We start from the raw sequence: 24,405 nt of genomic DNA, 5'->3' as shown, positions 1-24,405 counted from the left end.
GAACTGAACCAAAGCCTATTAACATGATGCATGTTGAGTAGGGGGGCTTGAGCAAAGGTGAGGGCATTTAGAGTGGGGGTGTGTGTAGAGAAATCGGGGAGGGGAAGGCTTTGGGTGGGGTCAGAAAATTAAGGGAGGTTGCTGAGGAAGGGAGTGGTTCAGGATAGGAAGGGGACTTGGGGATCTTGTGGTTGGGAAGATGGGATTTTGGGTTGTGAGGGGTTCAAAAAGAGACAGGGTCTGCAACCTGCAGCTCTCCAGATGTTCATGGACTACAATTCCCATCAGCCCCTGCCAATGTGGCCAATTGGCTATGCTGGCAGGGGCTGATGGGAATTTTAGTCCATGAACATCTGGAGAGCCACAGGTCGCAGACCCTGAACTGGTTTTGGGTGGGCAGTAAAGAAATGGGATGTGAAGGAAAAAGGCATTAAGGACCGTAGGGGGCCGAACAAGCCGGGGAGGTCTGAGAAGCAGAACTAAGTGTGACCTCCAAGAAAAAAAGAAAAGAGGGTTAAATGGTGGAGGTTGGATGGGATGGAGGGAGAAAGTTGATTGGGGTTGAGGCACCGGAGGAAAATTGGGAGGCACAGGTTGGGTTTATGCCAGGCTGTTCCATGCTAATATTTTCAAAGTCCCCCCCCCCACCTTTTCCCCCAAATGCATTGTACATGAACTTTACTAAAGGAAGCTGGTTTCATATCCAAACATTCATGTAAGGAGGAGTCTTCAGCCTGAATAGTTTGGTCTTTACTAAAGATTTTATTTGTGTTTTTGATAAACATGTCAACGAACAATCCCCATTGTCTCTTTCTATGTAGCCTCACGACTCCTATATATAAAAAAGAGAGCCGAGATAAATGTTTGGAGGGGGTGTGCGTTTAATTGTTCAGCAGCCTGGGTTTCAGAAAGGGACAATGGGGGCGTTGCAGATAATTGGACGATGTCAGGAATTCACACTATGAGAAGCGGGGAAGATAAAAAAGGGAGGGGCATTTTTGTTTTGGGGAGAACATTCAGGCAGATTGAAGGACTCCAGTCAGGATGCTCTTGAGGAAAGGTAGCTGATGCCTTTGGCAGAAAAGTTAGACGTGAAAGTTGTGAATAACAACAACAACAACAATGATGTATTATCAGACGTCTAGGAAAAGGGGTCTGGTGGGAAAAGAGTGGAAAGGTAGCCTGGGGTGAGCATGGTCTGGATATGCCACGCAGCAGGACTGTACCACTTCTAGGCTATATCATTTGGGACCAGTGGTCTGTTGGTCTGTTGAAAGGCTCCTTAGGGAGTTCTACTTTCATGGGGAGTGGGGGATTTGGACCAGAGGTATTTGTGTCAAGTGTGTTTCTGTACAGAGAGATCATTTAAGCACAGGAGAGCAAGAAAGCATCCCAGTACGGGAAGGATCAAGAGCAAGACATCTCTTAGGTGAATCGAGGGATAAAGCAATACAACGAGGGCACAGGGAGATCAGGAGAAGCTGATTATTGTAGGTCAGGCTAGAGCGGTAGTACTAAGTAGCGTGTTTGCAAAAAAAAATAATCAGCTGATTGGTGTGTTGTTCCTATTTAAATTGGTTTCAGTCTGGCTCTTGAAAACTCAGGCTGTGCACATTTACAAGCAGGTAGGGATCCCAGGGTTGTGTGTGTAGAAACCGGAACAGCTTTTGCTGTGTTTGTTGTGCAGCATCGTGCGTTCCCTGGGCTCGGGTGTTGTATTCCCCACCTGCGTGCGCCTCTGAGATCTGGGGCGCTGCCTGTTTGGTTTTCTTACCGCTAGTGGGCAGAAGTCGAAGCCTCCCTTCTCGCAGCTTCAGATGGCTGAAAGAGATTAGAGCGACGGACAACAGCAGGTCCTGCCATCTGAAATACTCTTTCTTGAAAGTTGCGCGTGTCTGATTTCTGCGGGTGCCGGGAACCCGGGGAAATAGTGTTGTGCCTTATGCCGGTCCAGGCCGGCGTCCTTACCTGCGTGCGTCTTTCGTAAGAACGCAGTGATTAGGTAACTGCTGCTTAGGAATTGTGTGTGGCACCGGCTATCCGCTGATATTATGTAATAACGGGGCAGGGAAGCGAGAGCATCTTGCGAGAGGGGCCTGCTGGGGTTTTGCGCTCATGTAATATTCCTCGCCAGAGTGAGTCATGTTATCTCACCGGGGCTTCACCTGCTTCGCTGTGCGGCCCTGGGGTTTATCTGAGTGGGTGGGTGCACAGAGGGGGAGAGTTAGGGGCCGTGGGTGGGGAGCTGCTTGGTTTGGAGAGGGAAACGTGGTTTTACTCGTGGCAAACAAGCTATTGTGCTGACCTTTTAATTGTCCTGGTTTTGTAACAGGGTGCAATTTGTGCCCACGTAGGCAAGTTAGCGACCAAGAAATGGTCAATATTGCCTCCCTCCCAATGTAGAACAATGAGTGGGGGCATCCCGGAAGGCCTTCTCAACAGTGGCCCCCATACCATGGAATATCCACCCTCCAGAATGTTTGCTAGGCACCTACTCTCTTGGAGTTTCATCACCTGGTCGTTTGACTGAGCCCCTTCACTTGGAGGGGTCTGCTGAGGTTCTGTTCACCTCTCCCATTTTTGTGGGTGGGTGGGGTCGGTGTTTGAGGTTTTAGATTGTTTCAGGGCATTTAGGATGGGGTTTTATTGTAATTTTTATCATTCTTGGATCAGATTTTGTAGAGTTTTTTATTTTATTTTCACTCGCCCTGAGAGTGTGGTAAAGGGCCAGGAATAAATGTAAACAAATAAACATTATTCAGCATATCTGAAAAGCCTTCCTGGTTCAGACAGATAGTCCACCATCTTGTCTTAAGCAGCAGCCAATCAGTTTCTCTGGAGGGCATAGAGGCAGAGGCCTTCTCCATATGTTGCCTTGGGGCACTAAAATTCAGAGGTAGACTGCCTTGGATCGTGGAGGTTCTCTTGTAGTCACCATGGCTAGAAGCCACTCCTCCGTTAATCTGGCTAACCCCCTTTTAAAGCCATAGATGCCTGTGGCCATTAGTACATCCTTTGGCAGTTTTGTCTGCCCCGACGAAGGAAACGCAAGTGAGCATTTTGTCAACGAAAGAGAGCAACGCAGCCGACCGATTGTTCAGGTGTCCCAAAAAGGTGCAGCCATAGGCCAGGTCGATGGAAATAGCTCAAGCTGCAGTTAGCAATTGGTTAACTTGCGGTACCTGAAAACTGACATCTGACCTGGGTCTTTTGAATTCCTTCTTGTGGCCTGTGGTCATCTTGTACCAAAAGCTCCTTTTCTTGCCTAATCGTTGAGTTCTGTGGCTCGTGAAAAGTGCATTGTTCAGGTGGGAACGTCTCCTGCTCAGACACTGCTGCATAGGTGTCAAACTCACGCCCCTCCAGATGTTATGGACTACAGTTCCCATCTCCCCCTGCCAGCTGGCAGGGGATGATGGGAACTGTAGTCCATAATATCTGGAGGGCCGCGAATTTGACACCTGTGTGCTAGATCGCTTCTTTATGAAGGTTAGGGAGACTTGCGTCCTGCCGCTCACTTTTCCAGGCATCTGCGGTGAATTTGTTTCCCTGTTCTTCATTTGCATTTCCTGCTACTAAGTTCCTTTGTCAACGGAAAGCAAATAATTGTCAGTGTAGCCCCAAGCAGAAATAAGCCTCGGATGATTCCTGAGTGGCTTTAATAGCAGGACCGACGTGGCAAACGAATCCTCAGCAATGCTCCCCCCACCCCCAAAAAATAGCCATACAGGATTTCCTGCCTCTTAGTCTTCTGTTCGTTCCTCTGAAGATATAAGAGGCATTTTGCTGGCAAGGAGGGCCGTAAAATGAAGCCCCCTTTCCTAAGGTGCGCTGTGGAAATGTTACCTAGAGCAGGGGTCTGCAACCTGTGGCTCTCCAGGTGTTCATGGACTACAATTCCCATCAGCCCCTGCCAGCAGGCTGATATGCTGATGGGAATTGTAGTCCATGAACATCTGGAGAGCCACAGGTTGCAGACCTCTGACATAGAGGAAGGCCACGAGCTTGGGGGTTTATATTCCCACCCCCTTCCAGTTGTCTCTCCCCCCCACACACACAGAGCGGGAGATGGATTGCTTCTCTCCTTTTCTGACATTCCTTTTTGGATGGGTGTCCCGCCCCCTCCCTCTCAGCTTCCTGTCATTGTGTGGGGGTCAGTCTTTCGTGCCTCCCATTTCTGTCAGCTGAGGATGAGTTGCATTCATTGGTGGGAAAGTCCAGCGCGATGGTGGTACTGGAAGGAAGGAAAATTAAGACAAGAGAACATCGGGCAGATAGATAGAACCCAGCTCCGGTGGGCAGCTGAGACGCTTCCAAAGCAGAAGACGAAAGGGTTTGACATGTACGCTGCGTATGGGTTCCTGAACTTGTAAATGACGCTCCCACCCCCCCTGCCATGATCCCTCTGTCATCGCCTGACCCAGAAAGCCGGTCAGATGGAGTGCAGAGACGTGGCGAATGCCGCCCTACGTGGTGCTGCCGCCGGGCCAGGCAGATGGTGGGACAGAGCGTGTGACGGAAAAAGGACGGCTAAAGCGAAGCTTAATTCTTGACGGCCGTGATGAGCGGGCTCCCGAGAGCTGCAAGATTAGCGCCAAGAACATCCAAGCCTGGGGCATCCCGGCAGGGGTCAAGGCCCCTCTGGCGGGATCAGTTATAATTATCCGCAGCCGTTAACCGGCCCGTTAAACCGTGTTCCCGGCGAAGGCACGGCTGGCATTCCGGTGCAGGGACAGGTTTGCAAAGTTTGCAGCTTCCTGCAGGTGATCCGTCGGGTTCCCGAGGAATGACCCACTCGAAGGTACCAGTTTCTTTCTTCCCTGGGATGTGAAGGTGAGAATGAAGGAAAAGGGGCGTTCGAAGTATCTTGGTCTGGGGCCACGTTGGTTGGTGAGGTGCTCCAAAGTGGTCAAAAACGTTAACAGGCAACAGGGTTGGGTGCGACGGAAAAAAATATCAGCCGACGAGACGTGCCTCGCTGGTCACGGAAGCGCATTTGTATTCCTGCAGAATCTTTTTAGGCTCCGTTAAGGACTTTGGGTGCTGCTGAATCCTCTCTAGTGGAAGCGGTATCCGAAAAAGCAAGGCGGACTTTATATATCTACTGCATCTTGATCTGGCGTTGCAGAGTGCAGTCAAAATGGGCATTCCTGACCAGCTCCCTCCTTTTGCCGGGTCTGCCAACTTTACAGTAACAAAATGTTCCCCCTGTACAGTAGGACAAAGGTTATTGGGGAGGCTGGGTGGAGCCGCGGTGACTCAGGTTCTGGGTGCCGATCTCTCTGCCAGCAGCGTCCCGGGGCGTGTGTTGCGGAGCGCCGAGCCACGTGTGGGGCTCTTTTTCCCAGCGTCTCTGCCGTGTGCTACTTCTCCTCCAAGGCGCTGCCCCACTTCTGCTGTTCTGGAACATAATGTCCCGGAGAAGTGTGTCTGGGCGAGGCGCTCCTGCAAGAAACAAAAACTGTCAGGCCGACATTCCTGGGCCAAGCTGGGCGCTGTCAGCAGAGGGCAGCCATCTTTTGAAACCGGAGAATCTGGAAGCACGGCACTGACCCTGATGCAGCATTGTTATTATTATTTATTGACTTAATTTACACTTCCCCTTTCTCCCCAGAGTGGTTTAAAGCAGTGCCCTCCCCTCTGTTTCGTCCTCACAACAAATCTGTGGGGTAGATTAGGCGGAAGGGATATTTCTGGCCCAGGGTCGGTTCCGTAGCCAAGCAGGGATTCGAAGCTGGGTCTCCCAGATCGTAGTCAGAAATACTGCCTTTGGGGTTGGTTGCAGCCCACAACAGCGTCTAGGCCAGGGGTAGGGAGCCTTTAACAATCAAAGAGCCATTTGGACCCGTTTTCCACGGGAAAAGAAAACACTTGGAGCCGCAAATAATTTTTGACATTTAAAATAAAGATAACACTGTATATATTGGGTTTTTTTACCTTTTACTCCACTCATTCTGAGAGGCGCATGGATGCACCCGCCCTGCAGGGCGGGCAAGGATGGGGCCAGCGGCTCGGCCTTGCCGGCCGCCGGGAAAGCACCCGCCCCGCTCGAACAAGGCGGGTGAGAGGGGAAACCTGCGGCACTGCCCAGCCGGCCGCGGGCAATTGGTGCGCCCGCAAGGATGAAGCCGGTGGCTCAGCCTTGCTGGCCGCTGGGAAAGCACCCGCCCTGCTCCAACGGGTCGGGTGAGAGGGGAAGCCCGCAGCGTGGCCTAGCCGGCCGCGGGCAATTGGTGCGCCCGCCCTGCTGCCTGCATGGTGGGCAAGGATGAAGCCGGCGGCTCGGCTCATGGAGCCGCAGTGGAAGGGCAGAAGAGCCGCATGCGGCTCTCGAGCCGCAGGTTCCCTACCCCTGGTCTAGGCTGTGAGTGGTGTCAAGAAAGGGGGCGGTGTGTGTCTTTAACTCTGCCAGCAAGGCCTTTTGCTGTGAGAGACAGCTCCTTCAGCAACTTGATTTGGAAGGAGGGCAGGTCATGGAGGCCTTCCTGGGTGATTCATCATCATCAGTTCTACAGAGCCAGCTGCATGCTAGTCTTTTGCACCAATAAAGAAACAGTCTCGTGGCTTCTTAAAGACCAGGCGTCAAGAGGTGCAACTATGTGCATTTGGGCCAGGGTCCAAAGGATGGCGTAGGGTCCAAAGGATGGCGTAAGAGCAAGACACTGGCTCCTCACAAAATTTGATACCTCGGGGAGTTTTAGGATCCATCTTGTGTCTCCAGCCCGGGCAAGGAAGCAGTTTGCTGCTGAACTTTCATGCCGGCACTCAGGTGCACCTGGCTGGACAGCGGGTCTAGCTAATTCCCACGGTTTTACCCTAAAATGATTTAATGATTTAATCGGTCTGCAATTTAATCCCGAGCAGACCGTCGCTTACCCTATCTGCACTCATCTTGGCCACCAGTCAGTATTCAAGGGGACAGCCCAGGAATTCTCTTGGGTCCTGGCGACTTATCAAGGCTCTCCTATCTTTTTGTGGGCCCCCTGAAAAATAAGTCAATTCTTTGCCTCTTGGCTTTACCTGCCAGTTTCCCTCGTACTATCTCAGGACCCATTTGGGGGTATAAAAATTGGTCCTTTGTCCATTCAGTGTGTGCATGTGTGTGTGTTTTCTGCATCCATATGTTCACCCTTCCTTGCGTGCGGGCTCGTTGTTTTGTTCCTGGAAGCTCTGGTTGTTTTCCTCTTCGACATCGCTTTCCCTGGACGTCACTTCCAACCTGGTAACTATCACCGATCAGTTTGCAGCTGCCTCGCTTTCCTCTCAGCCGGCCCTCGTGTGCCCTGTATGGATTTTCTCATAGCTTAAAATATATATTTCTTGCTTCCACTACTGAATTCTTCAATAAAAATCCCCTTCAACGAACCGTTCCTGCTCATTTGAGAGTTTTCACCTAGGACTCTCCTGTTGTGTGTAAATTATTGCTCCCGGTTATCCCCTCTTGCCCCTTGTCTCCAGCTAATCCCCCCCCCCCCCACTAAAGTGGAGACCTCCTAAAGCACAGGTGTCAAACTCACGGCCCTCCAGATGTTATGGACTACAGTTCCCATCATCCCCTGCCAGCATGATGCTGAACTGTAGTCCATAACATCTGGAGGGCCGCGAGTTTGACACCTATGTCCTAAAGGATAACATAACCCTGTAAGATCATTACCCCTCGCCCTCCCTTCCCCAGTGATTGGAAGGAGGATTCAAACCCACAGCCGTGGGATGGCGGCTCCCACCTCCTGCTGGTTTTCCGTGTTCATCTCTCAATCTTCCCCGTCCCCTGCTTCGCCATCCCGATTCACACCCCTCCTTTATGCTGTGTGTACCTACCACAAATCGCTTCAGGTCTCCCATTCCCCTTTCTCGGGGCTGCTTTGCAGACACTCACAGAGATGAATGCAGCAGTGGGTGGCTTTTAATATCTTCCCCTTCCTCTAAAAAAAGAAAGAATTGGAATCTGAGCCTCCGTGCCTTCCCCAGTGCCTTCCAGCCTAGGCTTGGTTCTCCTCGGTTTGCTCCTCTGATGCTGACTCCCTATTCATTATCTTGTTCCCGTCTGTTTGAAGAGCCAAATTGGAATGTTTACTGTGGAAAGAAGGGCGGGCAGCTGGACCTGTCGACGGCGGAGCCAGAAGAACACAATGTTCCCGCCTGCCTTATATGGGCCACCGCCTCTTGTTCCTGCCGCTGGCGGTGTGGAAATAACTTGCGCTTGGCAGTCCAACATGCATGCAGGCAGGCGGGTGAGAGGGAGGGAGGGAGGGAGAGGAGGGGCTTGCGGCAGAAGCTCCGCCTCCTCCCAGCTGTGGGCGGGAAGGAGGGAGGGTTGTACAACACAACACAGTCTGGCCCGTGTGAGCTCAGCTGGGAGGTGTTACATAAGAGGTGGCTGCGGCCCGGCGGCCGGATCAGATGACCTGGTTATGGAAAGAATGTGGCCCACACTCGCTGGAAGCCAACGCTGGCTCTGGTTACGGGCCGAGGCGGAGAGCTGGTGTGTCTGGGGGGGCATTCTTGGACAGCGTTGCCAATCTCCAGGTGGGGCCTGGAGAGTTAGCAGCTGATCTTCAGACGTGCACACCCCCTGGAGGAGATGGCTTCGAAGGGCGGACTGAAAAGCATCAAAGCGCTGCTGAGTTCTCATCTCTCTGCCACCCCAAATCTCCAGGACTTTTCCCCCCAACCTGGACTTGGCAAACCCTTTTCCGACACGAAAGCTTGCTTGCTGGGTTCCCTGGGTTCCTGTCACGAGCTCTCAGCCCGGCCTGCCTCACAGGGTGGTTGTGAGGAAACGGAGAGAGGGGAGAATGGCGTTTTAAGCCGCGACGAGAGAGAGAGGAAGTGGGATGTAAATAAATAAACGAGATGACGTTTTGCCGAAAGTGCGTCACTCTGGGAGGGTCCTGCAGGACCAGAAATGCCCCCTCCCCTACTTCTATGCCCTGCTTATAAGCAGTTTGGGTGAGTAGGTGTCAGGGATGCCAACCTCCTGGTTGGGTCTGGGCAGTGGTAGGATCCAAAATTTTTAATAACAGGTTCCGCTGGTGGTGGGATTCAAACAGTGGCGCCGCCGCACACACGCACCTCCAGTCCCTGTTGGACTGGGAGGTTGCCTTAGTGACCCCCTTCTCGGCACTCAGAAAAAATTAGTAACCACTTCTAGAGAAGTGGTGAGAACTGGTTGGATCCCACCTCTGGGTCTGGGTCTTTCCTGGGATTATAGTTTATCTCCAGACTATAGAGATCAGCAGTGGCGTAGGAGGTTAAGAGCTCGTGTATCAAATCTGGAGGAACCAGGTTTGATTCCCGGCTCTGCCGCCTGAGCTGTGGAGGCTGATCTGGGGAATTCAGATTAGCCTGTGCACTCCCACACACGCCAGTTGGGTGACCTTGGGCTAGTCACAGCTTCTCGGAGCTCTCTCAGCCCCGCCCACCTCACAGGGTGTTTGTTGTGAGGGGGGAAGGGCAAGGAGATTGTCAGCCCCTTTGAGTCTCCTGCAGGAGAGAAAGGGGGGGGTATAAATCCAAACTCCTCTTCTTCTTCTTCTTCTCTCAGAGAAAAGGGATGCTTTGGAAGGGGGTGGGCTCTATGGTATTGCCCCCCCCACTGAGGCTCCAGTCCTCACCAGGGCCCACCCCCAATCTCCAGGTGTTTCTCAGCTTTGAGATGGCAACTCTGCCCCCCCCCCCCAATCCCCTCCTGCTGGTCGCTGGGCGGACCCAGCAACCCCGGTTGGTGTCCAAGCCTCATTTGACGACAGGCCTGCATTTTAATGAATAGCCAAACCAGAAGACGCCCCCCCCCCCCGCCGCCCCGACCGAGGGAGAAGGGGGTCGGAGGCGAGCCTGTGTCACTCCTGGGTACGCAGCGGAGGATTGATAGAAGACGTAATTATGACTGATGCGTCCCAGCTTGGGCACTGAGGGCGAAGAAAACGGACCAGGGGAGTCATTCAGAATCCCGCTGTTCCCGGCGACAAAAGATTTCGCAACGGGGGGCTTGGTGGCTTTTGTAAGGGGAGTGTAAAGGTTGTGTGTGCGTCTGAGGACCGGCGGCCAGCAGCTTTCTTGCCTGACTTTCTATTGACGCACGCATGAATGATTTGGGGCAGCTACGTGGAAAACAACATCCATTGCTTTCCTCTCTGCTACTCCGGCTGTAGTCTCTCTCTTATGGTTTCCCTCTACTATGTGTACTTTTTTTGGGGGGGGGTGACTTTTAAAGCATGCCCCTCCCCCCCATTGGGGATTCCATATTAAGATGCCAAACAAATAAGCTCAGATCTTTGCAACACCCATAAAAAGAGGGACGTGCCGGCAAAAAGGTGTAGTGGTCGGAGCGTCCGTCTGGTATTTGGGAGACTCGGGTTCTAATCCTCCCTCGTGACACGAAAGCTTTCTAAGGTATATTGGGCCAGTGACATTATTTCAGCTGAGCCTACCTCACAGGGTTGTTGGGAGGATAGAATGGGGGTATGGAGAAGCAGTGTACGGCACTTCCAAGTTCTCATTGTGGAGAAAGATGGGAGTAATGAACTGAATAAATAAAATGGTGCAGTCATGTGAGGTTTAAAGTGCTTTAAACGCCCGCCTGCTGGTGATGACTATTTGTGAGGCTTTTTTGTATGTGATAGATGCCAAAAAAAATTGTGGGACGGCCTCTCTTTTTTTATTTCCCTTTGTACCTAAATCCAGATGGATTCTTGAAGGACAAACAAACAATGACATGTATAAGCGAAATGGACACATAGGACAAATTGAGCAAACAATTACATAATATGTCCTAGCAGCTTTAGTGTGAGTAAATCTAGATACCTGTGTACAGGAACTCATTGTGGAAACTCCCTGTCCCGAAGATTTTACTAAGTGCCCTCCTTATGTATGCAAAGGAGGATGTGTTATTTCTGTGAGGCAGCTTCCATAAAAAGCGCGTGAGTCACTCGGGACAGTCACAGTCTTTTTGTGACCTCTGGGACTGAATGCCTTTTTTTGTGGTTTCTTACAGTGGTCTTTTTCTTGGCTTGCTTTGGAAAGGAGCTGGATAGTTTTCATTTCTGATTCTTAGCTAGAATGCAGGCAGAAGCAACTACTCTCCTTTACAGTCTGTGGTCAGTTTGGATCTCCTGCCGGTGATGAAGCATGGAAGTTTTACACGTTCTTTTTTTAAAAAAAAACACATGGTAGTCTGCCTCGTAAAAAGCTTATAGCGTGATTACTTTTGTTGACTGGTTTCACAAGGTTGTATGCAACCTGTCAAAGCATTCCAAGGTATGGGGAGGTTGTGAGGTCTCGTAATGAGCCACAGAGAGACGACGTGAACTTGCCCCCGGGTTGCAGAAATGTTGGTGGACTTTACACCCCTCAAAGCAAAGAGCATTGTTGTGAGTGGAGCGGGGTGGGGGTGGGGGGGTGATCGGAAGGGCCTTAGCAACCTTTGCTTCATTGCTCTGGAAGCTGCTACTAACCAAATATTGATTTGGAGGTTTATTGTGGGAAAGTCATGAGTTATGGTTTTCAGATAATAAAACCCAGAGTCAATATTGTTATACCTTTTCCTCTGAGGCCCCACTAGGTGCCCCATTCTGCTGGCTTCTGAGGCGCACCAGATTTCACAGACCGCTGGCCTGTACAGATGCAGAAGCACTTGTGATGACTGAAGTGGATTTTAACCACAGGCTTTGCTTACTTTTGCCGCTGTTTGAATGGCATGTGGGCCCTTGTCCTAGCCCCCCATTCCTGCTTTTTCAGTGGGTGGGTGCTTCATATTTGTGACATTCTTCTGGAAGAGGTTGGGGGTGGGGGGGATTCTAAACTCCTGGCTTTTCAAGGAGGCTTGAAGACCAAATTATTTCCAGATAATTTTTTTGTGTGGCAGTTTTAGGATTGCCAAACCAGGTTGAGGGATTTTTGGTGGTGGAGACTGGGAATACTGAAGTTTGCAGGGTTACCTGCTCCAGAGTGGGGAAATCCTGGAGATTTGGGTGTGTGTGGTGGTGGAATCTGGGTAGGAACTCCAGCGGGCGATAATGCTACCTCCCAGAGCAGTCATTCTGGCCTGGGGAAATTATATGCTGAAGCTGTCATTTACTCACAGGGGTCTGCAACCTGCGGCTGTCCAGATGTTCATGGACTACAGTTCCCATTTGATGGGATTTGTAGTCCATGAATATGTGGAGAGCCGCAGGTTGCAGACCCCCTTCTCCGGGGGGGGGGGTGATCCCCCCAGCTTCCGGATGGGATTCTGGGAGGTCTCCATGCCCCACCTGGAGGTTGGCAACCTCTAGCTTCAGCACAGACGTCCATCCGTAGAGTCCCATCTGCTGCCGCTGTCATTGGGCACTTTTGCACATGCAGAATAATGCACTTTCAATCCACTTTCACAACGGGTTGCAAGTGGATTTTGCTATTTCACACAGTAAAATCCAGCTGCACGGTGCATTCAAAGCGGATTGAGAGCGCATTATTCTGCATGTGTGAAAGTGCCGCACAGAGGGGGGAGTGATTCCCGCAGCCTCGGGAAAGGATTCTGGGAGGCCTCCAGGGCCCACCGGGAAGTTGGCGACCGTCGCTCCCTCTGTTGGCTTCGGGCTCCCCTCCCCTCCCGCGAATGGCGAGGCGTCTGCCGCCGATTATGCAGTCGGAGCGCCGCCGCCCGATTGGCTGAGCCGCCAGCCAATGGGAGCGGTCCCGGAACCGCTGGTGGCAGCACCAGGGTACACGTGCGGCGGGCTGTGGAAGGCGGGCGGGGAGGGAGGGGGGCGGTTCTTGCGTCAGCGGTTCCGCGGCTGCTCCGCCCGGCTGTTACCCAACGGGGCCAGTCCTCGCCCGCCCGCCCCGGCCCCGGCAGACGCTCCAGCGCAGCAGCTCAGGCTGAAGAGGCTCCGCCGCCCCCCCTCGTCTGTCCGAGCCCCCCCCCCCCGGGAGGATGTATTTGATCCGCGACGGAGCCCCCACCCGCGGCTGCTCGAGAGGCTCGGGAGAGCAGCTGTCCCCGGCCCAGGCGTGCGTCGGCTAAGCGCGCCCGCATTCCTCGCCTCGGCCGCCCCTGGTGAGTGCGACCCCCGCCGCTGGGCCTTTCTGGAGACCCCCTCCTCATTTGCGCCTCTCTTGCATGACCGCGGGGGGGGGAGGGAGGGGGGGGTGGGAGAGGGAAAAAAATGGAGCGTCTTTGCCCCGCCTCAAGCTCGGCCCCCTCGGCCGTCACGTGCGCCGCCACTGCGGGAACGGAATGTTCCCTGCGCCAAGCGGGTTCCCAAGCCCCCTGGCCTGCCTGTGGGGGCGGGAAGGCGGCAGGAAGGCCCCCCCCCCCACCAGGCGCTGCGGCCAGCCTGAGAAGCGCCCGGCAACTTTGGGAGGGGGGGGGCGTGACGGAATGTAGACCCCTTGGAGGGGGGGCACACGTTGGAAGGGAGGAGGTGGGAAGCAAACGGGCAGGCTGCTAAAGGGGCGATCCGGTGGGGTGGGAGCATGGCACTATGGGAGGGAGAAGTGTGGGGGTACATCCTGCAGGAGAGAAGAAGTTGGGCGTATATAGGAAGTTAGTGGCAGAGGCTGTGGCTCAGTGGCGGAGTGTCATCTGGGCATGCTAAAAGTCTCAGATGCAGAGCCTGGCATTTTCAGTTAAAGCAGGGGGTGTCCGACTCTGGCAGGGGCTGATGGGAATTGTAGTCCATGAACATCCGGAAGGCCAGAGTCGGAGACCCCTGAGTTAAAAGGCGACACGAAAGACTCTGCCTGAGACCGCATCTTGCCGCGTCATGTGTACATAAGGATGCCCAGTTGGCGGAGGAAAAGGGGGTGTGGGGGTCTTAACAGGGGCGTGTCCCTCTCTTAATAGGAAAAAAGGGGGTGTGGTGGAGCCTAATGCAATCCCCATCTTGTGGGGGGGCGGGTGTCGAATTGAGTTGCCAAAGCGACGCTTCTGTTGCACGCTGCTGAGCAGTTTCGAGATTGGCCCAGGGGTGCGTGGCCTTCGGACGTCAGCGTAGCGGAATTGATCAGCATCAGCCCTTTAGAAAGGACGGAGTCGAACCGCAGTGTGACGGTACACCTTTGTGCAAAGTCCCCAGTGGCAGGCTCTTGTTTGCAGGTAGTTTTTTGTTTACTGTGTGACGGCTTTTGGGGGGTGGGCGGGGACAACAACGTGGTTTGGCATGTGTGTGCCTTTGTATTCTCTTTTGGGGTTAAGCAGTTTGCCACAAATCTTAAAAAATGGCCTTTCAGTAAGTTTGACCAGAAACCTGTAATGCCTTTGTGCCTGGTTCCAGAGGTGGTTTTCTCGCCGGCTCCTGCAGGTGAGGCTAATGGGGTGTTTGTGTGTTTGCATGGGCATGGGCGGGGGGGGGGGGGGGAACACACCCAGACAACCGTGCAGTGTTTTGTTCGACTTTGTCTCCAAGCTCTGGAGTTGCTGGCCTGCCTATCTCCTCCTCCTGTACCTTTTTGGCAGCAATTTGCATTGCATACGTTGCTGATAATAATATTTATCGTTGTGGCGAGAGAGCGTGGGGCTGCCAATTCCTGCGCATCAGACAGTTGTTGAAGGTGCGATAGCGCCCCCTTCTCCAGTTAAAAGTGCTAACTGGGGCGTGAGGTGAGGTTCGCTGGGAAAAAATATCTATTTCTGTTATGTCGCTGAAGTCTCTTTTGGAAAATAGAAGGAAATTATAGACTGGCTCTTGTTTTTGAAGCTTGCTTAGAGGCCTAAAACAAGAAGGTTTCTTTTTTTAATCTGCTTAAGGGCAAAACGAAAGTGGCACCTCATGTGTTAACGTGGTGTGAATTTTTGAAGCGGTTTTGTCATCCAAGAAATGTGTCGTTGATGAACTGCCCGGCTGGATTTTCCAACCAGCTCAGCAACTTGCAAATCCGTGTTCTGCCTTCCAAAAGTGTTAGGAATGTTCTGAAATCCAGCTTGACTCAGTTCCGAGTACATATGATTCATTCCAAAACATTCAACAATTAAATCAAACCTTGGCAGGAACTCGGCACCTTTTCTACAGATGCAGCCGTTCAGTTCAGAGTATGACTTATTCTTGTCCCAGGACAGGAATGTTCTTGGGCTAGAACAAATCCTGACTCTGGCAGGGAGAGGCCGCTTCAGTCGCGATGACGGGTGACAAATCTGGGCTCACGGTTGCCAACTTTGGCAGGGGAGGTTGGAGAGGGGAGGAATCTCAGCGAACCATAATGACATAGATCCCATCCTCCAAAGGAGCCATTTCATGGGAATTTTGCTGAAGAGATTAGTTGTAATACCAGGAGATCTCCAGGCTGGAAGTTGGCAACCATGTTTGGGTTTGGGTGGAAAATTTTTTAAAAAATGTGAACTAATTAAGGAAGTGTTGGGTTTTTTTTCTCTTTCTAAGAGAAGGACGCTTTTTATCTAAAGGAAACGTTGTTCCTTGAGTGTTACGCGTAAATGGTCCTCATTGCCGTCCACCCCAAGGAAGAAAACAAACAGTAACAAATCCATAAAAACGTGAATGAAGGCGGTAGGAAATGCTGATGAAGTATTACCCTTTAACCCTTTTTTTCTTGGGGCGGCTGACTTGCTGTTGATGGCCTTCCCGCGGAACAGACGGTCGCAGCTCTCCTATTTCCCCACCGCTTATTTGGGGATTAAAAAAAAGGAAACCTACTCAACTGAGGAGGGCCGGGGTGCGTAGCCCAGCAGAGACATTTTGCCATCTCGCAAGGCTTGCCCTTCAGAAGAAGACGGTCTTTGCAGGATGGCTCGACATCTCGGTTGGGCTATACCAATTGGCCATGCTGGCAGGAGCTGATGGGAATTGTAGTCCATAACATCTGGAGTGCCAAAGGTTCGCCACCACTGGGCTATACTGAGTGGGGTGGGGAGTAGAAACCGTCTTGCTCCAAAGCCTTAAACACACTTAGCAGAGGTTTAGTCACAACAAAGGATGCGCTTGCAGGAAGAAACGGCGCTCCCTGCCGCTAGGTGGAGGTGCTCGGCGTGCGCAGACGATGCAGCTGGAACCTGGCCAGGGTTGCCATGGCAACCACTCGCTTCCCCCCAGCGTCTCCGGAAGAGTCACGCTGCATAGCTGGCATCCTTTGCAACGGGCCAGCATCATAAACAGGCTACTGAGTGGTCTTAAAGAACCAGGGTTGTGATGCATGATGTATGCATGCATTGTGAATTTGCGGGCTGGAGAGAAACTTTTCATGATGTTTCTTTCATGCAACAATTAATTGTCATTTATATTTGAATATATTTTTTTTTTGCCGTAGATTTCTCTGATTCCCAGAATTCGGCCTTTGGTACTCCCCGATTGTATTCCCGGCAGGGCTGTTGCTGCCGCGCGTGCTGCATAAGACACTTTCGATCTATTTTGCAACTGGATTTTGCTGGACGGAACGGCAAAATCCTCTTGCAGATGATCCCTAAAGTGCGTTATTCAGTGCGTGTGGAAGTGCGAACAGGTGTGTATTTGTGTGGGGGGAAGGTAGAGGTCACCTTCGCCCACACGCAGCATGCCAGTGCAACGATGGGGGGGGAGTTGCTCCTGTTGAATTCCAGCCTGCAACACACCTGTTGAATGCACAGCATTGCCCCTGCTTGAGAGAGGGGGAGTTTAAGGGTTTGCATATATATCTTTTACCAGAAAGTGGAATATTTTTTTTTTTGCTTGATGCTACTTTAGTTGAAATGCCTCCTGATTAATAAAAGGGCAGTGGAAGTAATTTTCTGCAGGGGGGGGGGAATATTAAATTGGTAGGATAGAAAGGGTTTATGGTCAGAAAAGATACGCAAGTTGAGGCACCTGTGCGATCTGCTTTCTGACTACACTTTGTCACCAGGTTTCCGGCCCTGGCTTATTCCTCCTCTGTGCTAGAGCGTAGAAAGAGGGGATTAAGGTTTTTTTTTTTTCATTTGAAGGCACGTATTAGTGACGTAGGTCAGCCACAAGAAATCATCCCCGAGCTCTTTTTATAGAAGCGTGGCGGAGGGAAAAGAGGAAATGGTTTGTGCCGAAAGCGTTCTCCGAAACCATTTTCATCGCTCTCTTGTTTGCCGGAAGAGCTGATAAAGGACCGGAACGTTCAAGAACGGCCGATCAGCCCTTCGGTTTACTGGAGTTGTCATTATTTCTCGTGGTCGTTAAATCGGTGGCTGTACGGTGTCCAGCAAAAAAAGTGAAACAAAAATTAGGGGGAGGGGGGGATCAGGTCTTTACCCTGAGAAGCTACCCTTCTTGAACTGCACAGATGCTAGCCCAGGGATGGCGAACCTATGGCACGGGTGCCAGAGGTGACACTCGGAGCCCTCTCTGTGGGCACGCATACACAGAGTTCGTCATGTGGGGAGTGGAAAATCACCCACCACCCCCCCACACACACACACACATCTAGGCTGGCCTGGGCCACTGAGCACGAGGTGCGTGCACCGTGGTGAGCAGGGAGGACTCGGCTGGCGGGGTAGGGGTGCAGAGGAGGCAGAGATGCTAGAGAGGCACAGAGCAGTGCGCACAGGACTTGCTGAAGGCTAGAGCAGGCTGGCCCCTGCTCGAGCGGGTGGGGCGAAGAAAGAGGGAGCCAACCAGTTTTTTTCTAAACTAAAACGTCAGCATTCAGGTTAAATTGCCGGGTTGGCACTTTGCGATAAATAACTGGGGTTTGGGTTGCAATTTGGACACTCGGTCTCAAAGAGGTTCGCCATCACTGTGCTAACCAGTAGAGCCTTTATTGGCATAAACAGAACAACAACAAAAAACCCACAGCAAACAATAGGGTTTTAAGAACATAAGAAGGAGCCAGCTGGATCAGACCAGAGTCCATCTAGTCCAGCTCTCTGCTACTCGCAGTGGCCCACCAGGTGCCTTTGGGAGCTCACGTGCAGGAGGTGAAAGCAAGGGCCTTCTGCTGCTGCTGCTCCCGAGCACCTGGACTGTTAAGGCATTTGCAATCTCAGATCAAAGAGGATCAAGATGGGTAGCCATAAATTGACTTCTCCTCCATAAATCTGTCCAAGCCCCTTTTAAAGTCCAAGCCCCTTTAAAAGCAAAAATATATATAGCCGATAAATACAGATTGTTACTGACTCTGAATTACCTTCCGTAACAAAGCTCGCAACCTCTTCACAACAAAAAAACAACAACAGCCAAGCCAAGAAACCTGGAGGTTTGAGGAAGGACCGGGGCAGGAGATCGAATGGGGACGTTGTATAGCTGTCGTGTTGTATAGACCTAGACGAGAGCAGCTACTGATGCTGGGTCTGATAAGGAGGCCGTTAAGAACTCATTACTTAATAATGCATGTTTTGGTTGCCCGGCATAAAGGCTGACACTCGATGCTCGTTCGGCGGCGCGCTCAGGCCACATCCCACACGGAAGAGCCGCAGAGCAGAAGGTGGGGGCATCGCATTTCCAGGGGGTCCTCCGTGACGCACAGGCCCCTCCCCGCTTGCTTGCGTACCTGTTTACTTGCGCAGGCACCGGTGGGCTGACTCCACGGCGTGTTTCCATTGTGCTTAATCCAGAACCGTTGTTTAATCTCTCTCTCTCTCTGTCATCTCCCTCCGTAGGTATCGCTTGAGACTCGCTCTGCTCCGATCCGACTGTCCTCCTGCATCGCCGGCCGAAGAGATCTCCTCTCGCCCGTTCTCCATCCTCCTCGAACGCCTCCGTCGTGGAAGTCCCCACCTTTTTCGGCCCCCTCCCCCTGGTTCCCCAGGCAGGCGCCCATGTCCCAGAACCGGTCATGAGCGCCGGCTGCGAGCCCGCCCAGCGCCCCTATGAAGGGACTGGCGGGGGCACCTCGGGAGCCCCCCGCAGGGCCAGAGCGCAGCACGGGGGAGACGCCCAGGGCCAAGCCAACGACGACATGGACGCCAACAGCAACGGCTCCAGCGGCAACGAGTCGCACGGCGATTCGCACAGCAGCTCCCGCAGCAACGGCAAGGATTCGGCCCTGCTGGAAACCACGGAGAGCAACAAGAGGTGAGCCTTAGGGGGCGGATGCGTGGGGCCGGCATCCTTCGTTCAGGCTGCCCTCGGCCTCTCTGCCCTGCGGTTGGCCCTCCGGAGGGGCTGGTTGGCCAAAGTATCAGAAGGATGCCGGTTTTGATGGGCACTCGCTGGTCTGATCCAGCAGGGCTCTTGTGATGCTCCGAAAGTTGCCCCGTTGCATGGCTGGATGGGCACCCCCCGTGCCGCGGGGGCCTGAATGGGTGGGAGGACTCCTGCCTGTGCGCTCGATTTTCCCGGGGGTTGTTGTTGGTCTCGAAGGGCGGGAATGTCCCAAACAAGCAGAAAAGCGGTCTCGCTTATTGGATTGGCGTTGTTTGGCCAGCTTTGGAGCGCCACGGGAGGTACGCCATCCCGCGAGGCTGACCTTGTTGCGTCTTTCCGCAGCTCCAATTCCCAAAGCCCGTCTCCTCCGAGCAGCTCCATCGCCTATAGCCTCCTCAGCGCAAGCTCGGAGCAGGACAACCCATCGACCAGCGGCTGCAGGTGAGTGCTTCACAAGAACGTTATGTGTTACATAACAAGAATGTTATGCAACGAGAACATTGTAAGTTATATATACAGTTGGAAGGGGGCTTCTTGCCCAGGTAAACGGGACTGTGGCTTATCTGCAGGTTGCAGACCCCTGTCTAAGTATACTAGGTAGTTTCTACACCACCTAACAGGTCACGTTCAATTCCTCCTGCTCTGTTTGAGCCTTCCGTTTGTTTTCGGATTTCTGTAATCCCAACCTGTTCAGTTGAAATCGTTTCAGCTCGTTGAGATCTAGAAGTGCGTGACGCTGACATACACCTGCCCTTGTAAAGAGGAATCCCTTTCTGAGTTTTTGTTTTTTGCCATGCACGGAAGATACACCGTTTAGAGAGATTGGAAAATAGAAGGACTCTTATTAGGGGCAGCAGAAAATGAGTTGGAAGAAATCAAGAAGTCTTCATCGGGATTATTTAGCATTAGGATTGTTTAATCAAAATGGACATTTTTACTTGATTTTTTTAAAGAAGTCCAGTAACGTAGAATAGTGTTTCTTTCAGTGTTCGATGCCAGGGGAGGGGACAGTTTGAATATGGCAGGAGAAGTGGTAGAACGGTTGTGGTTAGTCCTTGTTGCTACAACTCCCTTTCTCTTCCAAATCCGTGCCTCTGCAGTAGCGAACAGTCGGCACGAGTGAAGACTCAGAAAGAGCTCATGAAGGCGCTGAAGGAGATGAAGATCCGGCTGCCCTCTGAGAAGCGCAGCAAGGGGAAGTCGGGGACCCTGGCCACCCTGCAGTACGCGCTGTCCTGCGTGAAGCAAGTCCAAGGTAGGCTCCGTCCGCTGTCTGCCGCTCCGCTTTTGCGGGAGCGGAAACCAGAGTTGCTTGGGGGGCCTCAGAATTGGGCAGTACTGATGAGCCAGAAATTGCTAGCACAAGTTAAGGCGAGGGTGTCAAACTCATGGCCCTCCAGATGTTCATGAACTACAATTCCCATCAGTCCCTCCCGACATGAGCATTGGCTGTACTGGCAAGGGATGTTGGGAATTGTAGTTCAGGAACATCTGGAGGGCCGCAAATTTGACACCTGTGAGTTAAGGCCTAGAGGAGCCCAGGCAGGGCCTATTTGCACACCTCCCCATTGACGTGACTAGGACAGAGTTCAGAGGGAAGGAGAGGAGGTTTCAAGAAGAACTGCTTCCTGGTGGAGCGGCCCGGCGGATTTTGGGTCACGGAGACGAATTTTGCTTTCTCCTTGCAGAGTGCCTCTGCTGGTGACCCCGAAGCTGCTTCTGTCATGAACTATCTATCAGTCAGTTTATTATTACAGTCAAAGACCAGCAAGTTACAGTCAGGGACCGACAAATTCTAGACAGCAAATTACAGTCAAGGATCAACAAATTCTATACACACTCTCAACCTTGTGATTCCCAGTGTAATTGTAATATATAAAATACCCTAAAATCAACACTGAGGCCTAATTTGTTTCACTTGTCCCATACATACGGTAACTTAGCGTTAAAATACATCCAGTCCATAACTGAGCTGCTTCTGTCTGATTTTAATAATAATGTTTCTAGGGAATTGACTGTTGTTTTGTTATGTTGTAAGCCGCCCTGAACCCTTTGGGGGAGGCCGGCCGACAAGTCGAAAATATAAACAAACATATAAATAACGGCAGGGCTGCAAAGGTGCCGATTCCTTGCGCCGGCTGCGTGTTGATCTTTTTTTCCAGATTCTGCGTCTAATCGAGTTCTCTTCCTCCCCCCTCTGCGTTTCAGCCAGCCAAGATTACTACCAGCAATGGACCATTGACGATAGCCAGTCCTGCAACCTGGACATGTCCACGTACAGCATCGAGGAGCTGGAAAATATCACCTCCGAGTACACCTTGAAAAACCCCGTGAGTGTTCCGGTTCCCTCCCTGTGGGATCCTTTTCTTGGGAGTAGTTAGTGAGTCTTGCCTCTTAAGAACATAAGAACATAAGCAAGAGCCTGCTGGATCAGACCACAGTCCATCTAGTCCAGCTCTCTGCTACTCGCAGTGGCCCACCAGGTGCCTTTGGGAGCTCACATGCAGGAGGTGAAAGCAATGGCCTTAAGAACATAAGAATGAGCCTGCTGGATCAGACCAGAGTCCATCTAGTCCAGCATTCTGCTACTCGCAGTGGCCCACCAGGTGCCTTTGGGAGCTCATGGGCAGGAGGTGAAAGCAAGGGCCTTTTGCTCTTGTGGAAGGTGCCCTGGGACCTGCAACCCAGCAAAGGGTGGGAGCCCCCTGCCCCTGTGTTTTCCTCATGGGCATCATGGGCTTTCTGTGGACTGTGTTGGGTTAAGCTCCTCATGCTAAGAACGCAACAAGTGAGCCAGACACAGGGCTTCCTAGACCACCGCTCCATCTTCAGCAGCAACCAGGCCTATAATTATGGAACCCTGCCAGCCATCTGAGTAGTATTCAAGTGGGAAGTAGCTGTTGACACTAGAGCAGCGGTGGCGAACCTATGGCACGGGTGCCAGAGGTGGCACTCAGAGCCCTTTCTGTGGGCACACGTGCACAGAGTTCATCATGTGGGGGGGAGAATCACCCCCCCACACACACACACACATCTAGGCTAGTCTGGGCACGATCCTTTACCTGGGAGTAAGCTCGGTTGCTGGCAATGGGGCTTGCTTCTGAGTAAATCCTCCTAGGGTCGTGATTCACCCATTTGAAGTGTTGTACGGTTGCTTCACCAAGCTTACTCCTGAGTAACGCGCGCCTCGGAGCCAACCATTTTTTCTAAACGAAAACCTCAGTATTCAGGTTAAATTGCCGTGTTGGCACTTTGCGATAATAAGTGGGTTTTGGGTTGCAGTTTGGGCACTCTGTCTCGGAAAGGTTCGCCATCACTGCGCTAGAGCTCAATTTCTTAGTTGTGGTTCTGTGACGCCTTTGGCCAATCGGTGGCTCCCGTCTCCTGACACTTCCTGTTCCTTTTGTCCTCAAAGGACACCTTCTCGGTGGCCGTCTCCTTCATCACGGGGAAGATCGCCTACATCTCAGACCAGGCTGCCTTCATCCTGCGCTGCAAGAGGGACGTCTTCAAGGGGGCCAAGTTCGCCGAGTTCCTGGCGCCCCAGGACGTCAGCATCTTCTATGGGTCCACCGCACCGTATCACCTGCCCTCCTGGAGCATCTGCACCTCTGCCGGTAAGCTCTGCCTGGGCTCAGAGGGTGGCGGAGGCCTGCTTGTAAGCAGAGGCCAGGTTGGCTTCAGGATCTGTTGTTGTCGAGAAGGGCTCTTTTGGGGAGGGGCTCTGGCCAAGTGGCAGGGGCTGATGGGAATCGTAGTCCATGAACCTCTGGTGAGCCACAGTTTGCAGACGCCCGGGCTAGGAGATAGCCAGGGTCAAATCTACACTCTGCCACGTAAGCTGACTGAGTGAACCTTGGGCCAGCCACGTCCACTCAGTCAGACCTACCTCTCAGGATTGTTGTGAAGATTAAGTGGAGAAGGGGAAAATGGCATCAGCCACTTTGGATCCCCGTTAAGGGGAAATGACTGGGTGTGAATGAAGTAAACAAAGAAATAAACCGTGATCGAGTGCGGTCCTGTTTATTACAAATTTTAACACCCAGTTTCTCTCTCTTCCTAGCTGGTGCTGCCGCCATGGATTACACCCAAGAGAAATCCGTCTTCTGCCGGATCAGGTGAGTTCCAGCTTGCGGGAGGGGGGAATAAGAAGAAAGGGGGGGGGCGTTTGTGGGAAACCAGTCTGTATAGGTGTTGAGCAACAGGCCGCTTAGGTGGAGTGGGCGGGATTTTGTAATCAGGGCTCCTTCTCTGCCCATTCTCTCACTTCACGCATACTTTCAGGATTAAGCGGCACATGGCACATGCCTGCCACCAGCAAAGGAGGAAGGAGGTGTGGGATTCTAGCGTGGTGGCTGCGCGTGCAATCTTTGCACGCGCAACTGCGTTTTGAGAGTTGTGTGCTCCAAAAACGTCCGGCGCCACAGCCAAGCGTGCGTGAACTCGTGCTTTCTGGGTCCGCCTGTTCACACACTCCCCCTTTTCCCATCTCTGGCCGGGTTAGGGATTCCAGCCCGCCAGCCGGTGCTTTCTCCTCTGCCGAGTAACTATTAATCATGTTCTCGGTTTGTTGTGCAAGCTACCTCGAGCGCACAGCAGTGGCCAGAATGTGACTTAGAAATGTAAACAGTCTCAGTCCTGGGTTCAGGTGTCCCGCCGTACAATAGCCTGGACAGGTGTCCCAAGGGGTCACGGGTCCTCTGCCTCAGTTTGTCCACCTTTACCTTTGTAGCATTGTTGTGAGGGCCAACTACCCGAGGATGGGCGGAGGTTCTTGCCTCCATGTTTAGGGGTTCCGCAGGGAGAATAAATGCAGAGTTAGTGTAAAGATCCAGAGAGCACATATCTTACCGTAGTAGTTAGTGAGGAACCCTCCGCTGGGCCTGGGCAGTATCCTGATGGGTGCTCCGTAGGTGACGGTGGTACTCAGTGAGCTGTGGGAAGTGGGGTGGGGTGGGGTGGGGGGTCGAGGGTTGTGCTCCCTCCCGGTCGTCCTGGTCTCCTCTGGCCTCTGGTCTTATTGCAGGCGTTTGTTTCTCAGCGGAGGCCACGAGAGCGGGCGGGAGCTGCGCTACTACCCTTTCCGACTCACGCCGTACCTGACCAAAGTGCGCGACTCGGACAGCGCCGAAGGACAGCCCTGCTGCCTGCTGATCGCCGAACGCATCCACTCCGGCTACGAAGGTGAGAGAGAGGCGGCGCGCGTGGAAAGAGGGGGGGCTTTGGGAATTGGCCTCCTCCCTCCTCCTCGGACACATGGGCATGGGCAGTCACAGTTCTCTCTGGACTCTCTCAGCCCCACCTGCCTCACAGGGTATTTGTTGTGGGGAGAGGAAGGGAAAGGAGCTAGTAAGCCACTTTGAGTCTCCATACAGGAGAAAGAGAT

At 52.6% G+C, this 24,405-nt stretch overlaps 1 protein-coding gene across 7 annotated transcripts in view; it reads left to right on the top strand.

The window, feature by feature from the left end:
- Nucleotides 1-24,405, top strand: part of PER1 (period circadian regulator 1) — a 41,500-nt gene that overhangs the window by 1,082 nt on the left and 16,013 nt on the right. For 2 of the 7 annotated variants that reach the window (XM_048516364.1, XM_048516366.1), the window contains exons 1-8: nt 12,777-13,036; nt 18,533-18,947; nt 19,362-19,460; nt 20,120-20,274; nt 21,228-21,349; nt 22,435-22,636; nt 23,083-23,137; nt 24,046-24,203. In XM_048516364.1, the coding sequence (XP_048372321.1) occupies nt 18,709-18,947; nt 19,362-19,460; nt 20,120-20,274; nt 21,228-21,349; nt 22,435-22,636; nt 23,083-23,137; nt 24,046-24,203 (1,030 nt within the window). In that variant the 5' untranslated portion in view covers nt 12,777-13,036; nt 18,533-18,708. Of the gene's footprint in view, nt 1-12,776; nt 13,037-13,870; nt 14,078-18,532; nt 18,948-19,361; nt 19,461-20,119; nt 20,275-21,227; nt 21,350-22,434; nt 22,637-23,082; nt 23,138-24,045; nt 24,204-24,405 lie in introns of those variants that run through there. The other 5 variants (XM_048516365.1, XM_048516361.1, XM_048516363.1 and 2 more) reach the window with 5 other exon arrangements.

This window comes from Sphaerodactylus townsendi, linkage group LG15 (assembly GCF_021028975.2).
Source record: "Sphaerodactylus townsendi isolate TG3544 linkage group LG15, MPM_Stown_v2.3, whole genome shotgun sequence".
NCBI lineage: Eukaryota > Metazoa > Chordata > Lepidosauria > Squamata > Sphaerodactylidae > Sphaerodactylus > Sphaerodactylus townsendi.
Note: the sequence above shows the minus strand (reverse complement) of the source record. Positions and strands in the feature narration are given on the sequence as shown.